At 46.9% G+C, this 18,958-nt stretch overlaps 2 protein-coding genes across 2 annotated transcripts in view; one reads left to right on the top strand and one right to left on the bottom strand.

Moving 5' to 3' along the window:
* Positions 1 to 69: 69 nt before the first annotated feature.
* On the top strand, positions 70 to 6,483 carry EMG1 (EMG1 N1-specific pseudouridine methyltransferase). The gene is made up of 6 exons (XM_032348928.1): positions 70 to 382; positions 4,854 to 4,955; positions 5,063 to 5,204; positions 5,583 to 5,641; positions 5,721 to 5,870; positions 6,210 to 6,483. Exons 1-6 carry the CDS (start codon positions 215 to 217, stop codon positions 6,321 to 6,323), a joined length of 735 nt encoding a protein of 244 aa, XP_032204819.1. The 5' UTR covers positions 70 to 214; the 3' UTR covers positions 6,324 to 6,483.
* A 204-nt stretch (positions 6,484 to 6,687) lies between these two features.
* The window catches only part of LPCAT3 (lysophosphatidylcholine acyltransferase 3), a 39,168-nt gene continuing 26,897 nt past the window's right edge, over positions 6,688 to 18,958 (bottom strand). Inside the window, exons 2-13 of the mRNA XM_032348924.1 lie at positions 13,133 to 13,240; positions 12,335 to 12,441; positions 11,617 to 11,710; positions 11,409 to 11,446; positions 10,813 to 10,991; positions 9,876 to 9,984; positions 9,039 to 9,125; positions 8,772 to 8,938; positions 7,800 to 7,947; positions 7,563 to 7,721; positions 7,324 to 7,452; positions 6,688 to 7,075 (exon numbers count right to left, since the gene is read on the bottom strand). Coding sequence (XP_032204815.1) covers positions 7,336 to 7,452; positions 7,563 to 7,721; positions 7,800 to 7,947; positions 8,772 to 8,938; positions 9,039 to 9,125; positions 9,876 to 9,984; positions 10,813 to 10,991; positions 11,409 to 11,446; positions 11,617 to 11,710; positions 12,335 to 12,441; positions 13,133 to 13,240 — 1,313 coding nt within the window. The 3' untranslated portion in view covers positions 6,688 to 7,075; positions 7,324 to 7,335. The remainder of the gene's footprint in view (positions 7,076 to 7,323; positions 7,453 to 7,562; positions 7,722 to 7,799; positions 7,948 to 8,771; positions 8,939 to 9,038; positions 9,126 to 9,875; positions 9,985 to 10,812; positions 10,992 to 11,408; positions 11,447 to 11,616; positions 11,711 to 12,334; positions 12,442 to 13,132; positions 13,241 to 18,958) is intronic.

Genomic DNA, 18,958 nt, shown 5'->3' with positions numbered 1-18,958 from the left:
TCGCGCACAGGAATTACGTATTCGGAAGTTCCCGCCCCCTTCTGGAACTCTGCCCTTCCAGAGGAAGCGAAGAAGCTTCAGTAGCGCGAAACTGCTAGCTGTTGCCATTTCCGAGTGCCCACTTTCAAAATGGCAGCAGGAAGAAAGTTTAAGATTAGGACCAGCCGGAGGTTTAATTTAAGGACCTTAGCGCAATTTCCGGTCCGGTGGCAAGATGGCTGCGCCCAATGGCAGATTCCAACCTCGTGAACGGCGCGGTGGGGAGCAGGAAGAGGGCTGGGATGCTGTGGCTCCCAAGCGGCCCCGACTCGGGGCGGGAAACAAGATCGGAGGACGAAGGCTTATTGTGGTGCTGGAAGGGGCCAGTCTGGAGACGGTCAAGGTAATTTGGGACAAGGAAGTGGAGAAGTAGATCGATAGGATGGGACCTCGAGGGTTGAGCGTCAAAGTGGATGGGGAGGCAGAGTGAAACATCGTCTTGGAGGAAGAGTGGCGTAGTTTACTGTCTCTTGGTTTAAGATCCTGGCTTGGCATCACTCTAATTCCATCCTTCTTGAATCCCACCGCAGCTGTCCCGTCTGGCTGCCTATTGATTTACTAGGATTCTGTGATAAAGTCATCTAAGGGGAGGGGAGAGGAGATTTGTCCATCGGGTCGTCCCATATCTTAAGACAAGCTATTAAACAAAGGAGAAAAGTAGTTGGTGCGGCTCAGTTCGCTCAGTCCTTTTGCTTGTCAGGACTTTGTGTTTTATTTCGTTTACATGTGATTGTTGGCCACCCTCCTTTAGATTTACTATCCACTTGGAAACACTGGGTCATATTATCTTTTAAGTCTTTGTTTTTAACCGTCATGCGGCCGTTTTCCTGAATAAATCAGCAATTCCCTATCTTAAAAGTGCAGTGTTCTCAGTCTCTTGATTTCTCTTACCCTTTAGATCTAAACTTGTCCAGTGAGTAAGCCTAGAAAAAATAGCCCTGGTTTATAAGTCATACTTTGGTTTTAATCTTGTTATTTTTTTTAAAAAGATTTTATTTATTTATTTGACAGAGATCACAAGCAGGCAGAGAGGCAGGCAGAGAGAGGGAGGGAAGCAAGCTCCCCGCTGAACAGAGAGCCCAATGAGGGGCTGGATCCCAGGACCCCGGGATCATGACTGGAGCCAAAGGCAGAGGCTTTAACCCACTGAGCCACCCAGGCAATCCTTAATCTTGGTTTTTTATACTTAAGCGTGTGATCTTGATTCAGAAAACGATTGTCCTCAGTTTATAAGGTGGGGGTTAATACTTTGAGAGTGCTTTGGATGTATTACTATTTTTAAATTTATTTTTATTGGCCTTTCCCATCTTTTTTTTTTTTTTAAGATTTAATTTGTTTGACAGACAGAGATCACAAGTAGGTGGAGAGGCAGGCAGAGAGAGGAGGAAGCAGGCTCCCTGCCGAGCAGAGAGCCTGATGTGGTGCTCAATCCCAGGAGCCTGAGACCATGACTTGAACGGAAGGCAGAGGCTTTAACCCATTGAGCCACCCAGGCGCCCCTGGAAGTATTATTTTGATAGTAATGTATGCTGTGATTCTTTTCCATCTTTACTTCAACCACTTTTACTATACTAAGCTTCCAGTCTAGAAAGCCTGCCCTCCCCCCCCCCCCCCATTTTTCTTAGGTAATGATGTTTCTAATTATAGGATCTGATATTCATCCCTCACTTAATTGCTTGTTGTATTTCCAGCCCATTAATTCTGGGTGTCATGTAAACACAAGGGGCTCTTGTTTCTTCATATGTTCAGTGGGGATGATAGTATCTACCTTACTGGGTTGTTGAGGGGATGAAAGGAGATAGTATCAGTAAAGAGTTTAGAATAATGTCTGTCACTTGGAATTACTACTATTGTTATTGATTCTAGGTTCTTTATCAAGTTGGTAAGCATCTGACTCTGATTTTTGCTTAGGTCATGATCTCAGGGTCATAAAATGCATCTCGCTCCACACTGAGCATGGAGCCTGCTTAAGATTCTCTCTCTCCCTCTCCCTGTGTCCCAACCCCTCCCATGCCTCACTTATACAGTCAAAAAAAAAAAAAAAAAAAAAAAAAAAAGAAGTTGAAAAGGTCATAGCCAAATTAAAATTCTTACAGCATGCTGGAAGAATTTGGTCAAATTGTCATTAACGGTATTCCGGGGGTGACTGAATTCACAGCTAGCTGACATCTGTACTGTTCTCTTTTCCTTCCCTTGTGCTGCTACCTTGTTGTGCTAGCCTAGCTGGGCCTCTTCTCTCCCATTTTGTTCCTTATATTTGAGACTCACTGGCCTTTGTTAAACTCTGTGGAAGCACGAAGTTCTCTGATATCTTAAGGCCATTACACATAATGTTCTCTTAACGGAAGCCCCCTTTATTCAGTTCTTTGCTTCATTAATTCTTAATGTTCATTCATTTAACAATTATTGAGTCTAATTTTGCTGTTCATTCTTCAATTACTAGTTTCAATATTATTTCCTCATAGAAGTGACTCCCTTCCTGGTATAAATCAGGCCTTCCTGTTTTATTTCTTCATTTTATATTTTTTTAAAGATTTAATTAATTAATTAATTAATTAATTTGACACAGAGAGAGAGAGAAATCACAAGTAGGCAGAGAGGCAGAGTGAGAGGGAAGCAGGCTCCCTGCTGAGCAGAGAGCCCGATGCAGGGCTTGATCCCAGGACCTTGAGATCATGACCTGAGCCAAAGGCAGACGCTTTACCCACTGAGCCACCCAGGACTCAGGCCTTCCTGTTTTAATCCTTTAATGAACCCAGTGGTTCACTTTTCTTTTATAATATTCATCAAAATTTGCTTGTCGTTTCATGTCTCTTCTACTAGAAGGATCCATGAGGGCAGGGAATAAGGTTTTAAAAATTCTTACATCGCGGGGCACCTGAATGGCTTAGTGGGTTAAGCTCACTGCCTGCCTTCAGTTCAGGTCATGATCTCAGGGTCCTGGGATCAAGCTCCATGTCGGGCTTTCTGCTCAGGAGGGAGCCTGCTTTCCCCTCTCCCTCTTCCTGCCTCTGCCTACTTATGATCTCTGTCAAATAAATAAATAAAATCTTTAAAAAAAATGCTTATATCTCCAGTACCTGTTATAGGAAATGAATATACATATGTTCATTCTCTGATTACTCTAGTTAGTGGTTTTCAGGCTTATTAACCACAAACCACAATTTAAAAAATTACATTGTGAGCGGGTACACACAGGCAACTGTAAGATACCAGAAGTTTCATAAACCATTGCCTACCATGGTTACTACATGTATCGTTTTCATCTCTATTTCATTAAAAGAACAAAACCCCTAGTTATAACTACTGGGTAGAAACTGGGTTATTCTATTCGAGAGGTTCTTCTTTGGTAACTAAGATTGTCCCATGGAAGTGGTTCTTGGTCCTTTGTTCTTTTCCTGTGCTTTCTCTGACGTTTTTGTCATTTCAGTTAGTTAGTTACATATCTGAAGTTGTTCCCAGACATATACCAATGTTCTGTTGATGCACAGAAAATATAGCCTTTCAAATCTGGCATTTCTATTTAATGGTATGTTTTTAAGACTTTTTATCAACTGTTTTAACACTTCTTGACTCCAAATTGCAATTTGCAATTATTTCTTTTAGCTGCTATAGATCAGACCGGATCTTTAGTTTTGCACTTCTAGCTGCTGACTTTTCTAGTGTACACAAGAGTTCCCAGGATAACATCCCACCCTCACTCATGCCCCTATTATTCCAGGATTATTTCTGGCTTTGTGCTTGATACTTGAGGAACATGTGGTTTCATGTGGAACATGTGGTTTCATATAAAACCACTGTTCTTCAATATACTTTTTTCGTTTTTGAAAGAGTGCACAGGTACCTGGTGAGACGGGAGGGGCAGAGGAAGAGGGAATCATGACCGGGGCCAAAATGAAGAGTTGGACACTTGACTGAGCCACCCAGGTGCCCCTCAGTATACATCTTTATCCATTCATCTATTAAGGGACACTTGAGTTACTTCCTAATTTTGGCTATTGTAAATAGAACACTGAAATAAACATACAGGGCTGCATAGATCTTTACAAATTACTATTTTCATTTTCTTTGGGTAACTACGGTAGTGGAACTACAGGATTGTATGATACTTGTATATTTAATTTTTTTGAGGAATTCCATACTGTTTTCCACAATGGCTGCTCCAATTTACATTCCCACCAGTAGTGCACCAGGGCTCCCTTTTCTCCACATCCTTACCAACACTGAGTTCTCGTCTTTGATACTAGCCATTCTGGTATTGTGGTTTTGATTTGCCTTTCCCTGAAGAGTGATGTTGAGCATCTTTTCATGTGTCTATGGTCCATCTATAGGTCTTTGGAAAAATGCCCGTTCAGATTCTCTGCTTATTTTTGAATCGGATTGCTTGTTTTTTGGTGCTGAGTTAGGCAAGCTCTTTATAGATTTTGGATATTCACCCCTTATCAGATATGTCATTTGCAAATACCTCCTCCCATTCCCAAGGTTGCCTTGTTTTGTTGGTTTCCTTTGTTGTGCAGAAGTTTAGAGCATGTCAAACCACAGGCTATGTCCTTCTTTCCTTTTCCCTCTAAGAACAGTTATGGTGGGAGGGGAGAAAGGGTCAGTGGCCACATAGTAACCCCCTGAAGGGCTTGATGGGTTCCATCTCCAGAGTTTCTGATTCAGGAGATCTGGAACAGACCTGAGAATTTGACTGTCTAACAAGTTCCTAGATGGTGATTATGAGGATGCTGATTTGGGGACCACACTTTGAGAACCACTAGTCTAGGTAAAAGAAGGTTATGTTACTTTCTGTCATGGTCCCTGTTCTTTAGGTAGGGAAGACATATGAGCTACTCAACTGTGACAAGCACAAGTCTGTGTTGTTGAAGAACGGACGGGACCCTGGGGAAGTGAGACCAGACATAGCTCACCAGGTAACTCCAGGGACAGAGCTGGCAACCCCCTAAACCTCTGGGCAGAAGATCCGGCAGCTGCTGCTTCTCTTCAGTCTGAACTAAGCCTCAGTTTCTGCCTCCCTCAGAGTTTACTGATGCTGATGGACAGTCCCCTGAACCGAGCTGGCTTGCTACAGGTTTATATCCACACACAGAAGAACGTGCTGATTGAAGTGAACCCCCAGACTCGAATTCCCAGAACCTTTGACCGCTTTTGTGGCCTCATGGGTGAGAGCTTTAGGACTTAACGTTCGGAATGAACCCTGCGTTAGTGAAGAAGGGAGGAAGGGGACATGGGATAAATGAAATGTGAACTTTTTAAGAGTGGGGTGGGGAGTGGGGAACACGTCTGACACAGAACAGGGAGGGGTTCTTGATTACCTGCCCAGGTGTGCATGGTTTCCTGGCTGAGTGAAGGGAGCTGGAACTCACTGTCATCCAGCTAGTCCTATGCTCAAAGCTGCTTGTTCAGAACATTTTTAGGACCGTGGTGTGGATGTGAAGGACATAGGGAGCCAACCTTAACTATGGGTTTTTCTGGTTAGATTTCTGGGTAGAGGAAATGGGGTCACCACCTAGCTCTGAACTCTCTTTCCCCTCTCCCAGTTCAGCTTTTACACAAACTCAGTGTTCGAGCAGCTGATGGGCCCCAGAAGCTCTTGAAGGTGAGGTATTGGTCCCCACTGGTTGGGGGTTCTGAGACTGTTTCTGGGGCTGATTCCCCCTCCCCCCTTCTTTCTTTAGGTAATTAAGAATCCAGTATCAGATCACTTTCCAGTTGGATGTATGAAGATTGGCACTTCATTCTCCATCCCAGTCGTCAGTGATGTACGAGAGTTGGTACCCAGCAGCGACCCTATTGTTTTTGTGGTGGGGGCCTTTGCCCATGGCCAGGTAAGATCCGGGCTCAACTCTTGGATTCCTCATAGAGCTGAGGCTTCGTATAGAATTCTAAGAACAGCTGGCATTTTTTGATGACCTTGGGAAATACAGGGTGAGAACAATGCTGGGAGACCAGTGGGGTCTCATTGTCCTGTCTTAGGCTGTATCTTTTGAGGGCCACTGGCATTATTTTTGACAGTGACAAGTTAGGACCTTCTTTATCCTTTGTACAAATTTGGTATTAAATAGCTCTGCGAAATACTAGCTCAGCTGTGTTTTTCCTGCCCCAAAGAAGGGCTTCCCCTATTAAGAGAGTGACAGCCAGCACACAGAAGTCTTTCTCTCTTTTAGGTCAATGTGGAGTATACAGAGAAGATGGTGTCCATCAGCAACTACCCCCTTTCTGCAGCCCTCACCTGTGCAAAACTCACCACAGCCTTTGAAGAAGTCTGGGGGGTCATCTGACAGTAGCGCCTTGTTCTGGGACAAAGACTGTGGCCATCCCTCCACCCTGCTTTCAGCTCACTGCTCAGAGGGGAACTTCTTGCACTGAGACAGTGGGGGCTTGGGGACGCGAGGCTGTACATTTGCTATTTGTTTACCCTATAAATACTGTTCTTGTAGAGCTGGCTGTTCTTTGAGGGTTTCTGAAATGAGCAGCAGCTAATGGTGTGAACTGGCGACTCTCCTCAGCCTTCAGGAAAAGAGGTGAGGTTACAGTGTTTGTAGCCGGGTTCCAGGCAGGGCCAGGAGCCAGCCCTGCTTACTTCAGCTATGGGGGGCGGGCGCAGAGAATTGTCAGTAAGAAAGCAGTCAGCAGGGCTAGCAGTGAAAAACTGAACAAAGAGAAGTGATTTTATCTGGTACAGTTCCAAGGTAGAAAAAAGTGGAGCAGGTGGGGCCTGGTACCCTCCCCTCCCCCCCATGGGGGGGGTTGGTGGTAACGGCACATATACAATCAGAGTAAATTGGCAGAAGAAAAACACAATAGATCCTGGCTAGAGGGGGAGAGATAAGGCAACGTGCATGGGGGAGCCTGGAGGGGAGACACGGGCCCTCTGCTCCTCCCATGAGAGCTTCCCCTCTGGCCCCAGGTGGAGGCGTGGCTGGCTGCAGTACCGGAGTCTTCCCACCCCCTGGCTTCTCTGTTCTGTGCTCTGAGGCGCAGGAGTGCTGTGGAAAGGGAACATCTCTGCACCAGCCCCGCTCTAGGCCACCTGCAAGAGAAGAGACTTGATGGGCAGGCTGGTCAGAGGCCCTCCTTCTAGTGCCTGGTCTACAGCCCTTCCAGCTTCTATCTGGCAAGCCCAAGTTCGAGGAGTCCATGCCCCACGCAGGGTTTCTGAGAAGCCAGGCTACCTTGGGATTTACTCCAGATGTCCCACACTCCCTGCCTGTTAGCCCCAATCTAGTGCTCTGTCCTGTCACTTGGTAGTTTAGCTTTGCCATTGCGGTATTTACTCACCGGGGAAACAGATTATCCCATTTTCTTTAACTTTTCTTTCCTTGGCACCATTGCTTTGTGAACATAAGGCAATATGAAGAGTAGGCTCAAGAAGAAGACGTGGCCGAGAAAATACACGGATTTGTACACCTGGAGGAGATAAAGGCCACTGAGGTAGACACAGGGCAGGGATTATCCTTTACTGCCTGAGCTCTCAGTGACACCTCCTCCCCCGTCCTTGCCAGTAGGCCCTCACTTACCTTCAACCATTTGTCCCATGTGAAGAGACAGAAGGCAGTCATTGAGTAACCCATGAAGAGCCAGTGGATGGTCTGCTGCACCAAATAGTAGAAGGGTTGGAGGACAGTAATGGAAGACAGCCTGCTCAGGGCTGGGCTCTCCTGAATGAGGCTGGCAGCCTGGGGAGTGAGCAGAGAGGTCATCAGTGTCTGGCCCCTTCTCACAGTCCCTGTTCATACACCACCCTTCAGGCCTACCTGTCTCTCCACAATAACAATGAGGAATTCCATCTGGAAGCAGACCAGGTATCCTGAGTGTAGTCCATGCCAGAGGGCCAAGAAGAGCAATGAGAGTCCCTGGGATAATTCTTTATTTCCAAGGAACTTGAGTCGTTTGAAGAAGTAACTAGAGAAAAGGGTGGGTGGGGATGAGCCTCAGACCAGTCTATGCACCGCTGCCATCTTGCCTCTGGCTTCCTAGCGCCCCGAGGTGTGCAGTGGTGGTGGCTGGCTCCTGCTCGGGGCCACCCAGGTAAGGGAGGCAGTGCCATCGGATTAGCTTTAGAGATGAAAGGAGAAGTTCCAGCTCAGTTCGGTGACAGAAAACAGGCCTCAAGCTTAGCCGGGTGAGCCGGGACAAGCCACTCTGTCAGTAGCTGCCCAGGTGCTTGCTGCACACTTATGCCTCGGGCACAGGGGTGCGCAGGACAGACCAGCTCCAGCGCGGCTCCCACTGGTGCACTGGGGACAAGTTAACAACGCCAACGAGGAACATAAAACCAGTGGGTAGCAGAAGTAGGATTAAAACTCAAGGCACTTCTTAGGGTGCTTGGGTGGCTCAGTCGATTGAACATCTGACTCCTGATTTTGGCTCAGATCATGATCTGAGGCCATGAGATCGAGCCCCGTGTTGGGCTCTGCTCTGGGCATGGAGCCTGTGTAAAATTCTCTCTCCTCTTTCTGTCCCACCCCACCCTCCCTCTCTTCCTCTCTAAAAAACAAACAGAAAACTCAAGGCATGTCTGGGTCTTGCTTGTGTCCTACAGATATGACAGGAATGGGTTCTTGGGGGATGGGAGCGGGGACAAAACTGTACAAGTGTGTGGGTGTGAGGATGACTGGAGTTTCTCTACCCAGAGTGGGAAAAGAGGACAGTACATCTGTACCTTCAAATCTGGGAAAGCAGAGGGAGGAAGAGCTAGGGCCCAGAACTCCCTGTCAGTGGCTTACCGGGCCACCCAGGCATTGGTGTTGATGTTGAACGAGGCGATGGTGCCAGTGAAGCGGGGGGTTGTTTCAAAAAGCCACACCTTCATGTTGGCACAGGCATCCCACTGTGCCTTCCCACGTTCGTCAAAGCCATTGAAGCCCAGCCCCGTCAGAATGCACACTCCTTCCTGAGGAAAGGAGCAATTCCATGAGCGTTCAAGCTACACTCCTTGCCACAACGCCCCCCCGGATTGTTGAATGAGGACCCGCTTTCATTTTGTGACTTACTGTGACCAGCCAACAGGTGACATATTTGTTCAGCACAAACTTTCCCCAGAGCAGCATGTACATGCAGCGGAACCAGAAAGGGTGGTTCTTGAGAGAAGGAAGAACGGCCGCACGTTAGGGATGCTCCCCTAACGGTAAGGCAAACTTCCCTCAACGTTCCTCACGCGTGGCTGACCGCCGCGCATCCACCTGGCAGTCTGCTGGGTGGCCCTTCGCACAGGCTAAGTAAGAGGAAGACGTAGGGAACCCAGCGGACATCCATTCGCCTTTCTCTTTGGAGAGTCCCAGAAACAGCCTCTTCCCTAACTTTCTAAAGTACCGAGCATTTGGGACACCAAGTACTAAGGGACTTTTTAGATATCCATGGTCAATGTTAATTTAAGAGACAAACCTACCCAGAGTGCGTAGGGAGCTGCTGCAAGCCTTTCAGCTGGGCAGGAGCAAAAGCCAGCACTTCCCCCTCCCTCGGTTTTTGAATTCCCTAGAAGCCCCCAATCTATCAAGAGAAGAAAACAGGCTGGAGAGGACCGGAAGCTACTAGGCTCCAAGGAGTCCCTGGCTGCAATACGTCAAGCTACGAGCTGCTCCCGAGGGAGGGGAGGGGCTGCTCAACGTGCACCTGGCACAGCCCTGTGCCCGCGAAGGTCGTTCAGTGCTGGCTGATGAACATGTCCCGGCCCGGCTGGCATGGACACACCAACTCTCCCAGATCTAAGAGCAAAACCAACATGCATTTGTCGATGGTGTTACCCACTTCTCGCCTAGCTACAGGGATCCTTGCCAGTTCATTTCTAACTCGGACGCGGCCATGCGGCTGCTGCACCAGTCACCACTCACTTCATAGTCTTCAGTGAGGAGATAGTCTTCTGTGATGTGGGGGCTAAGCACAGTGTAGCCCACTAGGTAGACAAGGCCCAGACTCAGGCGCCTGAGAGCAGGTATGGTGCTGGAAAGGAACAAGCAGGGTCACAGCGGGCAGAGCCTTGTCCCTTCACCCTCTGACCTTAATCACGCAGAGGAGTGTTTCAGAGTGTGTGGGACAAGGCGCTCTTGGTGCCAAGCCAACAGTCCGTGTCAGGGAGAGGAAGCTCGACGTGGCTGGCTTTGAGGAATGGTTAATGCAGGAGCCCGCCAGTCCCGGGGTAGGGCAGTGTGACAAGGGGGCAGTGTGTGCGAGCCTGTGGGACCGCATGGCCTCGCTGGTCTTCTCTGGCTACACTGGGCCTGAAGGGCCAAGGTGGAGGACAGGAGAATGCCCGATTCTCAATCTGCTCCTTCCTACCCTGGCTGAATCAAGGCTCAGCCACAGGCCAGGTAACTTCTCAGGAAAGGGATTTTTTCAGTAACTTCAATTTTCTATTCTGATATGTGTATGCGTGTGTGTGTGTGTGTGTGTGTGTGTGTGTGTGTACATATATATATATTTTCATATTTTTAACATCCCTGCCCCCCAAAAAACGGAGAAAATGGGTTTTGAAGGCAGGGACATGGCTGCTCAGGCAAAATCCTGTGGCATAAAAGTGAATTTTTATGTCTGTACTAGAGGGTCAGAATGGATGGCTGGAAGTAGTGTTAGCTGAAAAGGACCTGCTGGCCACAATGAGCAGGAATAGAGTACCCATTTCAACAGTCCTGTGCCTGCTGTGGCCCAGGCCTGTGAGCCAGGGCCACGCTGGAGAACTCGGGCAGGGCTGGCCTTCTGGAAGTTGTCTAGAAGTGGCTTTGTATAAGGTGAGACACCTATACAGAGGTCTGGACCAAGAGGGGGATTTACCTGTTTGGTATCTTCCCTGGTGTGTCAGTCAGCTGTCCCTGCACCAGCTTCATGTAGTGGTTCATTGAGAACTGGGGTCCTACCAAGAAGGCCCCATAGAAGTAGGAGAAACCAGCAACTTCCAGCAGGGAAGGGACACCCCGTATGGCATATTTCTGTTGCTCAGAGGACAAGGAATTCTATGCCAAGAAGAGAATGAATGGTTCAGGATAGCCTTGCATCTCCCCTCAAGAGCCAGTCTATGTGTTCCCCACCCTTGAACCCACAAAACGGGGCTTCTTCAGACAGCCGTCTCTTTGAGGGCATGGTATGGGGAAGAGGAGCCGCTTCACATGGAAATGAGGGGTAACTTAGCAACAGTTGACTGCTGCTTTTCCAAATGCCAGGCTGGCACTGATCTCTGGACTTTGAGCGGGGTCCGGGGAAATTAGGTTTGTTGATCCTTGCTCAGTGCTCTCTGAACAGAACTCACACAGGCTGGGCAGGGGCGAGAGGCTCTGCTCCTGGCATCTGGGTGCAGTCTTTTGGTAGCAACAGCCTTTCTCCTTCCCTCTGGTTACATTCCTTAACCTCTCTGCGAAGGAATGGGTACTTACCTGATCCTTCCCTCCGTCAAAGTAGTCAACAGCCAAACCTGAGCAGAGAGAGAAGGTGTGGGTAGAGCAGAGGGAGGGCACTGAGGATGTGGCTTGTGGACTGAGTGTAGCCAGGAGCAGACCAGAGGGCACCCAGAGCAAGAAAGTTTATGGTGGGACGGGGGAGGAGCCTAGGTGTAAATGGGGAAGGCAGTGAGCCAGCACTCACCAATCAGCTTCAAGGTCAGGACACAATGTGGCATTGTCCACTTGATATCGTAGTTGCCAGTGGCTGTGTAATAATATCCGGCAAGAAGGTAGGCCTGGTGTAGTGGGGGTGGTGAAGGAAGAACTTAATTCTACCACCTGCTCCTGCTACGGTTTATTTTCTCCCTGCTCTGAAACCCACTGTATTCTTTCATTTTTCCTTTATCCTGATCTCCTCCTTAAAGGCTTATTTATGTACCTAAAAATGAAAGAAACTGAACCCACAGAGGGGAAGAGACTTGCTCAAGGCTTCTTGGCAAAATGAGGGCAGAACGGAGAATTCAGAGCTTAGAGTCCATGGCTCATTCCAAGCTGAATTCCTGTCTTGCCTTTAAGCGACACCCCTCATGGCCAGCCAGCTGGGCTAAGCCCGGTCAGCACCAAAGAACCCCAGTGGCCCAGCCCTGTGCAAAGGGGGGTTAGCTGGTGCCCCTCCTTGGACACAGGTAACATCTCAGCCCTGCCGTGTGCAGATGAGACACTTGGTGCCTGTGAAAAGTGACCTCTCCGAAGTCAGGCTGCTAAAGTGATGCCGGGAGAAAGGACTAGAAACTGGATCTCCTAGTTCACTTATGCTGCACCACAGTCCCTGACCTCCCTGCTCCCCTAAATCGCTGTCTGCTGTAGCTGCGATCTGAGCAGCCCGCCGTCAGAGCCTGCCCAGGGGGTGGCGCGGTTACCATCTGGAAGCAGTAGGTAGTGAGGACGGCAGTGACTGTGCGGCCCATTAGTCGGAGGATGAGGAACTGAAGCACAATGCAGAGCAGGGAGTGGTAGAGCTGATTTCCTGCAAGGCAGAGGGGAGCGCAGTTTAGGCTGTGGTTGTCGGGGTTGTTTTTTTTGCATTCCCACCCTTCCTGAAACTTCTAAACACAAGGAGAATTTAAAATTTACAGAAGAAACTTGGGTGTGAGGATTTTTTCTTTGAAAAGAGACTCATGGGGCGCCTGGGTGGCTCAGTGGGTTAAGCCTCTCTGCCTTTGGCTCAGGTCATGATCTCAGTGTCCCGAATCAGGCGCTCTGCTCAGCGGGGACCCTGCTTCCCCCGTCTCCGCCTGCCTTTCTGCCTACTTGTGACCTTTCTCTCTGCCAAAGAAATAAATAAAATCTTAAAAAAAAAAAAAGTAAAAAGAGACTCATATTTTGAAGGAAGGGAAGGAAATGAATTGTATCAATAGAAGGGACTGGCAGGGAGTTACTGAGTTTCTGAATGTTTGAGCTAAAGGGGTGCTGCTGATGAGCGGACAGTGCCGGCGAGAAAATGATGAGGTCCAGCCGAGGTAGCCGCTCTCAAAATATCATCTGGGAGAGGAATGTCCGGAAGAGGCGAATTAAGCTGTTTCTGCACACACGAACCCTCTTTCAGCAAGCACACCATTATAACTTCCCTATCCACCGGATTCTCTGGAGAAATTCTGTTCAAGTCTGCTCCTTCCTGGGTTCTGGCCAATCGCGATGCCACGGCTGAGTTTACTCACCAAAGTTAAAATAAGCAATTGAGAGGCCTGTGAAGGTGTGGAAGAGATGGATGAGGTAGGTGTCCTTGAAGAAAAGGTAACGCCGATAAAACACAGCCAAGGGGTAACCTAGAGGGGAAAAAAATCAGTGAGAGGGTGACCCATTCCTGATGCCCTCCTGGTTTTGTCTTAGAAGTTTAGCGGGCATGAAATGCAGCCCAGAGGGGAAAACCCATACATTCCCCGGAGTGGAAAACCCATACATTCTGTGGACATCGGCAGAGACGGTAACGGCATCCCCAAGAATCAGAAGTCTCTTTGCAAATACAACTTTAAAACTGAAGATAGGAGTTTTACATGGAGTCGGTACAAAACTGGGTCCCCAGACTAGGTGTTCCTTATAGCCAATTAAATATTGTTAGGAATTTTCTCTTGTGTTGTTCTAAATGATTCAAGGAATTATTTTGAGTGCCCAATGATGCCCAGGGACACTATTTTACACCTTAATGATCTATCTTATTTCATTACCTCATCTGTTAGCAGAATAAGATCAGCTTACTAAGAGGACAAAAGTAAATTCATGCCAGGCTGCAAAGTCGGATTCCTGCCTACGTATACATTTGCGTACTCCTCACCTACTGAGGTCTGGACATCAACTGTGTTATGACTCCGTGTGAATATCCTGGAAAAATGTTATCTACAGCTGTGGTCCCAGCAAGATCCCAGGGCCATGACTGAACTACAAGGGCTATCTCGGGCTGGGCTGAAAGCGAGCAAAAGACAGCTTGCTGGATTAAAAAGGGTCAATAACATTTGGTATTCCTCAACTACAATGAGCCTGTTCCGAGGTTTTGCTACATGTTCCTAGTCAGTGTTCTAGCAAGAAGTCTGGCTCCCGTGCTCGGCAACACCCCTATGGCAGTAGTGTGTGTGTGCAAAGAACTAGAATCCTTGCGTCTTTCTGGAAGGACACCTCACCTATCCCAACACTGCGTAAATAGTGTTCATGGATTATAGTTGCTGCAATTCTTGATGTCAAATTATAGACTGCACTTAATTTTTCATGGGCAATACGGTGGGGAGCTTGGTGACCTCCATAATGCTCAGGAAAGTGTTATACCCAGAGAAAATGCTCAATTATTTATCAGGTGAATAAGAAGATAGATAATTGTGTTACATATTGGCCTATGTGCTTATAGTCTGTTTTCTCATACTTCTTTACTTACCAAGGTGGCCTGGGTACTTATGTATCCTGTTTGTTATTTTATGTTTTTTTTCCCCCCTCACGTAACAGTGTATCAACTATCTGATCTCCTTGGTGCCAAGATCTGCCCATGTTCTTGGACTGCTGTTCTCACTGTGGGCTAGGCTCTTTATCAAATTTACAGCTTTGTGCAAGTAGTTAATTTTACAGATATCCTGTGTATCACCGGCTCATTCATTCAACACACGTTTGTTAAATGCCTACTGTATGTCCAGTATTCTGCTTATAGAACATTTGATGAGGGAGGAGGTGGCATGGAACAGTTTACTTTCTCGCTAGCTGAGATGAAGCGATATAGGATTACTAGCTCAAGGGAGAGGGAGGCATCTATGATCCCTTCACAGTCAGACGAATGAGCAAAGAAATAGGATTGAGTCTCATTATATATCACATGGGCAGAAATTTGGCAGGAACCAGAGCCAGGTACTAGAAAGTATATAGAATAGGGTCTGATAGCCTTAAATCTTTTGCTTCTTATTTTATTTTAAAGATTTTATTTGACGGAGAGATAGCATGCACCCAAGGGGGCAGGGGTAGAGGGAGAAGCAAATTCCTCACTGAGCAGGGAGCCTGACGACAGTGGCCTCTGTCCCAGGACCCTGGGATCATGCATGACCTGAGCCGAAGGCAGATGCTTGACTGACTGAGCCACCCAGGCGCCCACAGGGGTATAAATGAATAGAAGCAATAAACAGGGTAGATCTCAGGATGCCTGGGTGGCTCAGTTGGTTAAGCATCTGCCTTCAGCTCAGGTCATGATCTTAGGGTCTTGGGATCAAGTCCCACATCAGGCTCTCTGCTCAGTGGGGAGTCTGCTTCTTCCTCTACCTGCCACTCCCCTTGACTGTGTTCTCTCTCTGACAAATAAATAGAATCTTATAAAAAAAAAATAGGGTAGATCTTAAATATCTAGAGTACTGATAAGTAAGTTCTACACAGCCAAGAGTTTACCTTTAGGCACGAGGACCTTTGATCAACTGGAAGCCCTAAAACCATTTCGAATGTTTGAAATTAAAAACAAAACAAAACAAACAAAAAAATAAAAAACACAACACACACTACTATGCTTCCTGAAGTGTGAATATAATTTAATATTTTCTTGGGGATCTGGGCCATAATTACTCTAGAGTACAGTCATGACCTACCGAGGTGTGTAAACCTGCTTGCTCTCACCCTTGTGGGCGCTCCACTGTCCGCATTCTGAGTTCTTGTATCCATTTCTTAGAGCTTTTATGCCCCTTTACTCGCTATTCAGGGATCAGGAGTCACGTCCTGAGCTTTTTCTGTGTGCCTGCCAAGGACAGTTCCTTTCCCTATGTCTAATTTACCATAGCGTCCCTTAGAAACCATAACTATGTTTTAAAGGTGTTAAAAAAAGGATTTAAGAGCAAGAGTCTTGTGTGCTTTCCTTACAGATGCAGGGCACAGGCCTGGTGACATTTGTCCTGGCCCCTCAAGGTCCTTTTCTCTAGTTTTCAGGTATATGCGGGAGGTGGATGGGGGCTGCTGGGTTCCACAAAGGTAACTGAAGGGTTAGTGCATGCTAGTAAACACAGAAGATGGAGCGGTTGGCAGGAAAATGAGAAGGCAGGAGGCCAGGTTACCAAAAACACAGATCATCACGGAGAACAGCAAAGCCCGGGGTGAAGCCGCAGAGAGGAAGAAGGAAACTGTGCGGGGTGAGTTGCTGGGACAACTCAGAGCTGATTTTGAGTGTGTAAACACCAAACCTTGGTCTTGGCTGCCGCTCAGATCAGCGGGCTCTGGAGCCTGGCTGCCCTGCAGGGATGTGCTGTTTTGAGGAGAGTGTTATCCTACAAGCTGTTTCTGAGTCTTAAGGCTTTTCTGTGGGAGCCAGTGCTTAATATAACGGCTGTAGTCCCCAGAAGAATCTTTAAAAGCCAAAGAAAGGACGCCTGGATGGCTCAGTCGTTAAGCATCTGCCTTCGTTAAGCATCTGCCTTCGGCTCAGGTTGTGATCCCAGGGTCCTGGGATTGAGCCCTACATCCAGCTCCCTGCTCAGCGGGAAGCCTGCTTCTCCCTTTCCCACTCCCCCTGCTTGTGTTCCCTCTCTCACTGTCAAATAAAATCTTTAAAAAAAAAAAAAAAAAAAAGAGCCAACGAAAGCACCTCCTCACTCATTCCCTGCCCTCGAGTCTGATTCGGTAGGTCTGAGGGAAGGTGATGTGCAGCCAAGGTTAAGAAAGACTGCTTTAGAACGCCTGGGTGGCTCAGAGGGTTGGGGCCTCTGCCTTCGGCTCAGGTCTTGATCCCAGAATCCTGGGATTGAGACCCACATCGGGCTCTTCTGCTCGGCGGGGAGAGTCTGTTTCCTCCTCTCTCTCTCTCTCTCTCTACCTGCCTCTCTGCCTACTTGCGGTCTGTATCTGTCAAATAAATAAAATCTTAAAAAAAAAAAAAAAGAAAGACTGCTTTATAAAAAATCCTAAGGCAGAGCAGCAGTCTGTACTAGGTTCTGAGAATAAAATTCTAAGCCTGTTGACTAGGGGTTATGGTCTTTTTTAAACAAACAGAGGTTTGTTTTATAAAGTTTTTTTTTTTTTTTTAAAGATTATTTATTTGTCAGAGAGAGCAAGAGAGAGCACAAGCAGGGTGGGGGCAGAAGGCAGAGGGAGAAGCAGACTTCACACTAGCAGGGAGCCCGACACAGGACTCAATCCCAGGACCTTGTGATCATGACCTGAGTTGAAGGCAGACACTTAATGGAGTCACCCAGGTGCCCTGTTTTTTTTTTTCTTTTTCTTTTTTAAAGATTTTATTTATTTATTTGAGAGAGAGAGAGAGATCACAAGAGAGGTGGGGGTGGGGGAAGCAGGCTCCCCACTGAGCAGAGAGCCCGATGAGGGGCTCAATCCCAGGACCCTGAGATCATGACCTGAGCTGAAGGCAAGGCTTAATACACTGAGCCACCCAGGCGCCCCCGATGTCTTGTTTTATTTTATTTTATTTATTTTAAAATTTATTTATTTGACAGACAGAGATCACAAGTAGGCAGAGAGGCAGGCAGAGAGAGAGGAAGAAGCAGACTCCCTGCTGAGCAGAGAGCCCGATGTGGGGCTCAATCCCAGAACCCTGGGATCATGACCTGAGCCGAAGGCAGAGGCTTTAACCCACTGAGCCACCCAGGTGCCCCCAGATGTCCTGTTTTATAGACAAATTTATAGCTTCATGCAACTAGTGAATTTTCTAGATATCCTGTGGATCACTGGCTCATTCATTCCTTTGAGAAATGTTTATTCAACACCCACTAATAACAGGTGCCCTGTTTATGAAACATACAAGAACTTGCTTGGCTATTCTGTAACCGTTTCTTCTTTGATTATTGTTTTAAAGAGGGGGCTTCAGAAACTTATCAGAAGATGCAGAATGCCGATCTAACAAACATGCTAAACCCAAGGATCCCTAACTAGAATGGGAATGTTCCAACGGCAAAAACTAGGGCATCCAAAATACTGTGAACCTCAAGGCACACTGAACTGGGTCCTTGTCAGAGGCTCAAGGAGTCTTGGAGTATCCCAGCAGCATTCTCCAGCTAGTCACTGGATGTTTACTGGGGTCCAAGTGCCAGCTGAGTCAGAAACTGGGATCTGTCACGACCTAGATGGCTCATGGCACTCCTGATTCTCTGTATACTAGCTGTGAAATACTCATGAATCCTACAGGTTCCAAAGTTTCATTTGAAGAAAGAGAAATGAGCTGTTTACATTCCAGTCTGATACATTTCTTTGACCTTTCAACCTATATAGCTATTTCTGGGATCTGGAGGAATAGGATATGACCCTGTTTGATCAGTCAGTAGTTCATATGACCCCGGTGAAAAGAAAATACAGCATTTTTGGCAAGTGTGGGGGAGAAGAAAGGATTAGACAGAACTGCTGTGTTGGCTTAGCCCGACACTAACACCAAGTTTTGTCAAAAGAGACAACCACCTCAAATACCATGCGGAGGGCTGACATGACATCCACAGCGCACCGCAGGGGTGTTCAAACATTTTGCTCTCGGGACTACTTAAGGCTCTCAAAACTAACCAAGGACTTCAAATGACATCGTCAGTGTGGATGCTATCTATTAATATCTCCTGTGTGAGAAAACAAAACAAAGAAAAATGTGAAGTATTTAATTACTAATTCATTCAAAAACAGTAAACGGAAGACATTGTAAGTAACATACGTCTAATGAAAACAACTCTATTTTCCAAAACAAACCAATAAAGCCATTTAATGAGAAGCATGGCACTCTTTTACATTTTTACAAATTTCTAGCCTTTGTCTGGCTCAGTAAAAGATAGCTGGGTTCTCAAATCTGCTTCTGCATTTAGTCTGTTAATATGTTGTTTTGGTTAAAACATATGAAGAAAATCTGGCTTTACACAGATATACAGTTGGAAAGAAAATCTTAATAGCCTTTTCACATTATTTTGAATATGATTCTTTGATACCATACCAAAACTGGACAAGTAGTTTATTAAAGGTTAACCTGCAAGCAAACTGGTTAACTTTCCATGCTGTTACATTAAAATCCATTGGCCCCTCATGTGCTTTTTTTAAGATTTTATTTATTT

Source organism: Mustela erminea, chromosome 6 (assembly GCF_009829155.1).
Source record: "Mustela erminea isolate mMusErm1 chromosome 6, mMusErm1.Pri, whole genome shotgun sequence".
NCBI lineage: Eukaryota > Metazoa > Chordata > Mammalia > Carnivora > Mustelidae > Mustela > Mustela erminea.
The sequence above is the reverse complement of the archived record's forward strand: the minus strand, read 5'-3'. Positions and strand labels throughout refer to the sequence as shown.

What these genes read in the sequence shown, in the direction of transcription:
- EMG1 (XM_032348928.1), top strand. Translation starts at nt 215, where the DNA reads ATGGCTGCGCCCAATGGCAGATTCCAACCTCGTGAACGGCGCGGTGGG. An exon ending in GGCCCCAGAAGCTCTTGAAG is followed by an intron (nt 5,642 to 5,720) that starts GTGAGGTATTGG and finishes TTCTTTCTTTAG; the next exon opens with GTAATTAAGAATCCAGTATC. An exon ending in GGGCCTTTGCCCATGGCCAG is followed by an intron (nt 5,871 to 6,209) that starts GTAAGATCCGGG and finishes TCTCTCTTTTAG; the next exon opens with GTCAATGTGGAGTATACAGA.